The sequence below is a fragment of the Gopherus evgoodei genome, chromosome 20 (genome assembly GCF_007399415.2).
Source record: "Gopherus evgoodei ecotype Sinaloan lineage chromosome 20, rGopEvg1_v1.p, whole genome shotgun sequence".
Classification (NCBI taxonomy): Eukaryota; Metazoa; Chordata; order Testudines; family Testudinidae; genus Gopherus; species Gopherus evgoodei.
In genome coordinates this window covers 18,518,713-18,527,404 of record NC_044341.1, presented here as the reverse complement: position 1 = coordinate 18,527,404, position 8,692 = coordinate 18,518,713, and the positions used below count along the sequence as shown (strand labels likewise).

At 54.1% G+C, this 8,692-nt stretch overlaps 1 protein-coding gene across 1 annotated transcript in view; it reads left to right on the top strand.

Moving 5' to 3' along the window:
- Positions 1-1,356: 1,356 nt before the first annotated feature.
- SMPDL3B (sphingomyelin phosphodiesterase acid like 3B) overlaps positions 1,357-8,692 on the top strand; it is a 40,623-nt gene continuing 33,287 nt past the window's right edge. Inside the window, exon 1 of the mRNA XM_030539136.1 lies at positions 1,357-1,790. Within this exon, the coding sequence (XP_030394996.1) occupies positions 1,724-1,790 (67 nt within the window). The 5' untranslated portion in view covers positions 1,357-1,723. The remainder of the gene's footprint in view (positions 1,791-8,692) is intronic.

Here is an 8,692-nt window from a genome sequence, read left to right as displayed (position 1 = left end):
TAAGGAGATGAGCATATTACAGTTGTTGGAGGGCTCTTATCAGGAGTAACAGGCTATAGGAAAGTCAGTCAACATTTTTTGTTTCTCTGATGAAAACTGGCCCACTCGCTGCCTCAAACCAAACCTGTCACTAATAATTGTCAACAACTTAATTTTCTGTTTTTGGTTAAGATATTGATTTTTTTTTAAAAAAAATTGAAATTGGATTCAGGATTGTTAGCAAGAATTTTTGGCAAACAAAGTTGTTAAATGACAATCTAAATGGCAACACAGTACTGCTTTCATACTTGGCTCACCCCCCAGCCTGCTGGTCCAAAGTAGAGAAGGAGATAGGTGGAAAACTGCAGGACCCCAAAATCCACCTCTTGGGGTGCAGAGTGGCAACAGCAGCAGCAAACCCTCAGGTCCAATCACACGCCAATGGGCACCACCACCAGCCTTACGGACCATGGTGAAGTTAGCACAGTATCTGATCTCAGGGACGGGGCACTCATGGAGCCACAGCAGCTCATCCTGCCCTGTGCAGCTCCCCCTGGATGAGATGGATCGCTAGCAGCTGCCAGCCCGGGGGAGAGGCACTCCCCAGCTAGGGTGATAGATCCAGATGTCCTGATTTTATAGGGCCAGTCCCGATATTTGGGGCTTTGTCTTATATAGGTACCAATTACCCCCACCAAGAGTGACCAGACGGAAAGTGTGAAAAATCAGGACAGGGATGGGGTAAAAGGAGCCTATATAAGAAAAAGACCCCAAAATTGGGACTGTCCCTATAAAATAGGGATATCTGATCACTGTACCCCAATCCCCTATCCTGATTTTTCACACATCTGGCTAACCCCAGCCAAGCCCTGTGTGACATTCCAGTCCTGGCTGCCTGCCCAGGAAGTGAGTTACTTTCACTTTCATTCCTCAGCAGGCAGCCAGCCAGCCCTCCCCCCACCTATCCCCCAGCACCTCACCCAACCCAGCCCTGACGGAGGGGAGGGAGGAGAGAGAGAGGGGTGCTCCTGGGGAGGAGGGAGAAAGGAGGGGGTGCTCCATGGGGCGGGGGGGAGAAGAATGGACGTTATGGGGGACAACAAAGGATACTGGTTCCAGAGCCAGAGAGCCTGCCTCACCTCACCTCACCTCAGCCAGGGGGAAAGAGTCACACTCACAGGTGAGCTCCTTTCCCAACCCTACCCCCCCGCTTCCCAGAGACCCCAGCAGCCAATCCCGTCCCTCAGACTGTGCTGCATTCGGCTCTCTCTAGGACCCAGCAGCCGTGCTTCTACACTGTCTGGGCTGCCTGCAGAGTGGTGCCCCCAGGCAGAGTGAGGCCCTACGCGGCTGCCTATTCTGCCTATGCCTAAGGACGGCCCTGCCTGTAGTTCACCCTTGCCTGTGCCAAGAATTGAATTGCCCCCCAGAAGCTGGAGAGGGGGGGTGGTGCAAGCCACTACTCCTCTGTCCCTGCATGGGTGCTAGGGCCTGCAGGAAATAGAGCAAAGTGAGCAATCTGTTAAATATGAACAAACAGCCCCTCTCTCCCTGCATGGACTCCCAGCAGCAGCATTGCCCAGACTTGATTGCAATTGACCCTCCATTGGCTGAGGCAAGCTGGAGGTGTTGACACATTGCCACGGAGTCAGGTGAGGTGACAGCGTCCTGGGATTGGTTCTCTTCTCTACAACGAAGTGGGTAATTAGTCAGAAGCAGCAGCTGTCAGAACTCCCTGTTCCAGATGGATTCCTTGAGCTTCCTGCTGCTTCTAATCCACAGCAGAATTGCTGCCGTTGCCACCGTCCAAGGTAACAGACTCCTTGAGCTTTCTGTGGCTGCCTGATTGCTCTAGAAATAGGGAAAGTGCTCCTTCTTCAAGGGGAGGCTTGCCATAACTTGATTTCTAAACTAAACTTGGCTTGCTCACATTTCTTTAAACAAACTGCAAGATACAAACGAACCCATGACTTCTGGGGCAGTGCATGGCTGGCTCTCCTGGCATTCATAAAGTTTATTTCTGTCTCACCAGTGACATAAGATTGTGTTGAGACCTCCCCTGCCTTGACGCACAGGCAGAAAGCATTGGGCTACTCAGGACGGCAGAGAGCTCAGCACTGCCCCCGTTACTGGAAAAACATGTCAAACTTAAGAAAAGGCACCCTTTTGTACTTGTACCCTGTGTATCGACTATCCCAGCAACCCCCAGGTTACCCCCAAAGTGACAGAGAGATTAGCGGGCAAAGGCCTTCTCTGTCCAGTTTGTGCATGTGGTTTATTTGGCAGCACAGTAGGGCTGGTGGCTAAGGGAGCTGGTTCTGTGTGTGTGCACATGTGTGTTTTTCACTGGGCAATAGGGGAGAGAATTATATTAAAAAAAAACTGGAAAATGGGATTGTAAAAAAGATTGTTAAAAAACCCAAACCATTGACAGGGTCCTTAGGGCTGGGGGAGAGGCCTGGAACAACCTAATTCATTAATTACACTGCAAGCTAACAGTGTTCCTTTAATTGTGTTGGGTTTAGACACCATATGTTGGCTCCAGCCGATAACAGACACGCACTCTGCCCTGAGGAATGTGCAATTCAAGTATAGAGAAGGGGGAAGGGCTGGCGAGGTATATAGCTGTCTGTGGTTATGGGACTGCTTTGAATTGGTATGACCTCACTGCTGAGAGTGCTTGTTTGTGGCTAGTAATTCTATAGCTGTATTAAATGCACCTCATAGTTGAAGCTTAAAGGAGGCAATGCACCTGGTACTAAAATTCTGCCCTTCCAAGTGTGAGGCCCCAGGGATTGGGGGGTGGAAGCTATGTGGTTGCAGTTAAGTCAAGGATCCCTGACTCATTCTAGCTGCACATTCAGCACTGCAGCTCCAGTGAGGAGCAGAGTGCATTTCCCCGCAACTTGCATCTTGCATGGATCCCGGACACAAGTCCATGGCACATGGCCAGGTTTCTCAGCCAGGGCCGGCTTCTAGGGCTTGAGAAGCACTCGGCTTGTATCCTGCCCTGCTGCTGCACAGGTTCACTGACTGGGGGGTCATCTGCCCCCCCCCCCCCAAATCTGAGTGAGACAGGCCAGAAATTTGCCCTAAGCAGCCAGGGCAGCCACTGAGGGCAGCCTCTTTCCAGATCATGTCATGGTGTCCTCTTACACTGAGGATACCCCTCTGGCGAGGGGACCCCATTTATTAGGAAGAGGTAATAGTAGTGGAGGATTCAGTTATTAGAAATATAGATAGTTGGGTTTGTGATGACCTGGAGAACTGCATGGTGAATTCCCTGCTGGATGCAAAGCTTGCAGATTCTAGATAGACTTATGTGCAGTGCTGGGGAGGAGCCAGTAGTCACAACATGCAGGTACCAGTGACATAGGGAAAGGTAGGAGAAAGGTCCTGTAGGCCAAATTTAGGATGCTAGGAAAGAGTTTGAAATCCAGGACTTCCCTAGTGGTATTCTCTGAAACATAGGTGCCGACTCCATGGGTGCTCCAGGGTTGGAGCACTGTAAGCGTGGGCGTTGCAGGGGCTTGACCCTCCCGGATGAGGAGGGGAGCCACACTGGCCTCAACCTGTCGTCTGAGGGTCTAGATCCTTGGAACTGTAGACCACCATCCGGGTGGCTCGGTCCCTGGGGATAGAACCGGGTGGCACACAGTCAAAGGGGGCCCAGCCCTAGGTCTGGGCGGGTCACCAACACACAGTTATCTCAGCTCCGGCCTTCTTGGTTCAGGGACGGGCTGGCAAAGGTGCAAGTTGCTCGGGCCCTTTGGGACAGGACCGAGCAGTGGCACAGTCAAAGGGGGCCCAGCCCTAGGTTCGGGCGGGGCACCAACACACAGTTATCTCAGCTCCGGCCCTCTTGGTTCAGGGACGGGCTGGCAAAGGTGCAGGTTGCTCGGGCCCTTTAGAACAGGACTGAGCAGTGGCACAGTCAAAGGGTGCCCAGCCATAGGTTCGGGCAGGGCACCAACACACAGTTATCTCAGCTCCGGCCCTCTTGGTTCAGGGACGGGCTGGCAAGGGTGCGGGTCGCTCGGGCCCTTTGGGACAGGACCGTGCAGTGGCACAGTCAAAGAGGGCCCAGCCCTAGGTCCGGGCGGGGCACCAACACACAGTTATCTCCGTTTAGCTGGCCTCTTCAGGCCGAGGGGGGAGGGGGATTCTGCCACCCGTGGACGGGTGGCAGGGGAAATGCAGGCCCACCCACTCCACTGCGTTCCAGCCCGGGCCCTAGAAGCGGTGATCACCGCTGCAGGTGGTCAGTGGGGATCCTGACTGCAACACACTGCCATGGGTATCGGGAAATCTGCAACCTGACTCGGGTCGGCTGCCCCCGGGCTACTTCCAGTATCCCCCTCCGAGCCTACGTGGTTCGTGGGACCCGCTTCGGGGACGTCCCACCACGGAGGCTCCTCACGGCCAGGGCTGGGTGGCAAGTCTGGCAGCTCCTCTGGGAAGTCCGGCCAGGCCTGTTCCGGGGGGTCCTCGAGGCCGTAGCAGGGGCCGGACGGTTCTGGCGGCTCCTCGTTGTATCGGGCGCAGGGAAGCTCCGGCGGCTCCTCGTTGTATTGGGCGCAGGGGAGCTCTGGCAGCTCCTCGTTTATAGCGAGCGCAGGGAAGCTCTGGCGGCTCCTCGTTGTAGCGAGCGCAGGGAAGCTCTGGCGGCTCCTCGGTATAGCGAGCGCAGGGGAGCTCTGGCGGCTCCTCGTTATAGCGAGCGCAGGGAAGCTCTGGCGGCTCCTCGGTATAGCGAGCGCAGGGGAGCTCTGGCGGCTCCTCGGTATAGCGAGCGCAGGGGAGCTCTGGCAGCTCCTCGGTATAGCGAGCGCAGGGAAGCTCTGGCAGCTCCTCGTTGTATCGGGCGCAGGGGAGCTCTGGCAGCTCCTCGTTGTATCGGGCGCAGGGGAGCTCTGGCAGCTCCTCGTTATAGCGAGTACAGGGAAGCTCTGGCGGCTCCTCGTTATAGCGAGCGCAGGGAAGCTCTGGCAGCTCCTCGTTGTATCGGGCGCAGGGGAGCTCTGGCAGCTCCTCGTTGTATCGGGCGCAGGGGAGCTCTGGCAGCTCCTCGTTATAGCGAGCGCAGGGAAGCTCTGGCGGCTCCTCGTTATAGCGAGCGCAGGGGAGCTCTGGCAGCTCCTCGTTGTATCGGGCGCAGGGGAGCTCTGGCAGCTCCTCGTTATAGCGAGCGCAGGGAAGCTCTGGCAGCTCCTCGTTATAGCGAGCGCAGGGAAGCTCTGGCAGCTCCTCGTTTATAGCGAGCGCAGGGAAGCTCTGGCAGCTCCTCGTTGTATCGGGCGCAGGGAAGCTCTGGCAGCTCCTCGTTGTATCGGGCGCAGGGAAGCTCTGGCGGCTCCTCGTTGTAGCGAGCGCAGGGAAGCTCTGGCGGCTCCTCGTTGTAGCGAGCGCAGGGGAGCTCTGGCGGCTCCTCGGTGTAGCGAGCGCAGGGGAGCTCTGGCGGCTCCTCGGTATAGCGAGCGCAGGGGAGCTCTGGCGGCTCCTCGGTATAGCGAGCGCAGGGAAGCTCTGGCGGCTCCTCGGTATAGCGAGCGCAGGGGAGCTCTGGCGGCTCCTCGGTATAGCGAGCGCAGGGGAGCTCTGGCGGCTCCTCGGTATAGCGAGCGCAGGGGAGCTCTGGCGGCTCCTCGGTATAGCGAGCGCAGGGGAGCTCTGGCGGCTCCTCGGTATAGCGAGCGCAGGGGAGCTCTGGCGGCTCCTCGGTATAGCGAGCGCAGGGGAGCTCTGGCGGCTCCTCGGTATAGCGAGCGCAGGGGAGCTCTGGCGGCTCCTCGGTATAGCGAGCGCAGGGGAGCTCTGGCGGCTCCTCGGTATAGCGAGCGCAGGGAAGCTCTGGCGGCTCCTCGGTATAGCGAGCGTCAGGAGGCCCCGGCCAGTCCGGACACCGGCCTGCGGCCACAGCAGCTTCCCAGTCAGGAGCTCCCGCTGACAGGTCTGCTCCTGACGGTGGCTGGGCCCCAACTGAGGGCTGAGGGCCGGCTTTTATCTTTCCGGGTCGCTGCTTGACCCTTTGAGGGGCGGGACTTCTGCTTGGTGGCTCCGCCCCTCTGGGTGAGTGACGGGGCTCGACCCTCACAGATGAGGAGGGGAGCCACACCGCCTCGTTACAAGCACCCACAGGGAAAAATTGGTGGGTGCTGCCGTGTCGTGCTTCTCCCCCCTCCTTCACAGCTGTTTCACATGGCAAGCGTGGGAAAGAGGTGGAAGGATGAGGAATGCAGCACACTTGGGGACGAGGCGGGGCCAGGGCGGGGATTTGGAGAAGGATCCAATGGGGCAGGGAGGGAGTGGAGTTGGGGTGGGGCTGGGGACAGGGGGGAATGAACACCACCGGTGCCAACAGAAGTTGGCACCTATTCTCCGAAATGCTTCCAGTTCCACTCACAGGGCCAGTTAGACAGGCAGCACTGCAAGATCTCAATGTGTGGGTGAGACGATGGTGTTTAGAGGAGGGGTTTAGGTTTATTAGGAACTGGGGAACCTTTAAGGAAAGGAGGAGCGCCAAACCATAGACCTTAACCTGCTGGGTGATGAATGTGCTGCCAACAGTGTACCATGTCTCAATCAGTCCTGCTCCATCCTGTCAGCCATCCTGGAAATACTGTACACCAGAACTGTGGGGACTCTGCTGCTGCTGGGATGTTGGAATCTCATAAGAATGGCCATACTGGGTCTGACCAATGGTCCACGTAGCTCAGTATCCTATTTTCCAACAGTGGCCAGTGCCAGATGCTTCAGAGACAGTGAACAGAACAGGGCAATTTATCGAGTGATCCATTCCCTGGCGTCCACGTCCAGCATCTGGCAATCAGTTGCTTAGGGACACCCACAGCATGGGGCTGTGTCCCTGATCATCTTGGATAATAGATATTGATGGACTTATCCTTCATGAACTTCTCTCATTCTTTTTAGAAGCCAGTTATACTTTTGGCCTTCGTAACATCCCTTGGCAACAAGTTTTCCAGGTTGACTGTGCACTATGTGAAGAAGTACTTCCTTTTGTTTGTTTTAAACCTGCTGCCTATTAATTTCACTGGGTGATCAGTGGGTCATCTCCTACATTATGTAATGTGAAGGGATAAATAATGCTTCCTTATTCACTTTCTTCACACCATTCATGATTTTATAGACCTCAATCATATCTCGCCTCTGTCTTCTCTTTTCCAAGTTGGACAGTCCCAGTCTTTTTAATCTCTTCTCATATGGAAGCTGTTACATACCCTTATGATATTTGTTGCCTTTCTCTGTATTTTTTCCAATTCTAATATATCTCTTTTGAGATGAGGTGACCAGAACTGCACGCAGTATTCAAGTTGAGGGCATACCACTGATTTATATAGTGGCATTATATTTTCTGTCTTATTTTCTATCCCTTTCCTAATGGTTCCTCACTTTCTGTTAGCTTTATTTGACTATTGAGCAGATGTTTTCAGAGAACTATCCATGATAACTCTAAGATCTCTTTCTTGAGTGGTTACAGCTAATTTAGACCCCATCATTTTGTATGTATAACTGGGATTATGTTTTCCATTGTCATTACTACTTTGCATTTATCAACACTGAATTTAATCTGTCATTTCCTTGCCCGGTCTCCCACTTTTGTGAGATCTCTTCATAAATCTTCACAGTTTGCTTTGGATATAACAATTTTGAGTATTTTTGTATCATCTGCAAACTTTGCCACCTCACTGTTTACCCCTTTTCCCAGATTATTTATGAACATGTTGAACAGCACTGGTTCCAGTACTGGGGGACAGGGCCGGCTCCAGGCCACAGCGCACCAAGCATGTGCTTGGGGTGGCACGCCGCGGGTGGCGCTCTGCCGGTTGCTGGGAGGGCGGCAGGCGGCTCCGGTGGACCTGCCGCAGGCGTGGCTGCAGACGGTCTGCTGCTCCCGCGGCTCCAGTGGACCTCCCGCAGACACGCCTGCGGCAGCTCCATCAGAGCTGTAGGACCAGCTGACCGTCCGCAGAAATGCCTGCGGGAGGTCCACCGGAGCTGCGGGACCAGCGAGCGGCAGAGCACCACCCGCGGCGTGTCGCCGTGCTTGGGGCAGCAAAATTGCTAAAGCCGGCCCTGCTGAGGGACCCTGCTATTTACCTCTCTCTGCTATGAAAACCGACCATTTATTACTACTGTTTCGTTCTGCTTTGTTTGTAACCAGTTATGATCCATGATATGGCCTTCCCTCTTAACCCCATGACTCCTTACTTTGCCTAAGAGCCTTTGGTGGGGGACTTCATCAAAGGCTTTTTGAAAGTCCAAATACACAATATCCACCGAATCACCCTTATCCTCATTTGCTGATCAGTTCAAAGAATTCTAATACATTGGTGAGGCATGATTTCCCTTTACAGAAGTCATGTTCACTCTTCACCAACAAATCAGGTTCATCCATATGTCTGATCATTCTGTTCTTTGGTTGAAATTATCATAATCTACCTAGTACTGAAGTTAGGTATCCTGGCCTGTAATTGCCAGGATTGCTCCTGGAGCCTTTTTTAAAAATCAGCCTTAATTAGCTATTCTCCAGTCTCCAGAGGCTGATTTAAGTGATAAGTTACATACACAGTTCTGCAATTCTGCAATTTTATATCTGAGATCCTTCAGAACCCTTGGGGGAATGTATCTGGCCCTGGTGACTTATTATTGTTTATCAGTTTGTACCCAAACCTCTTCTATTGACACCTCAATC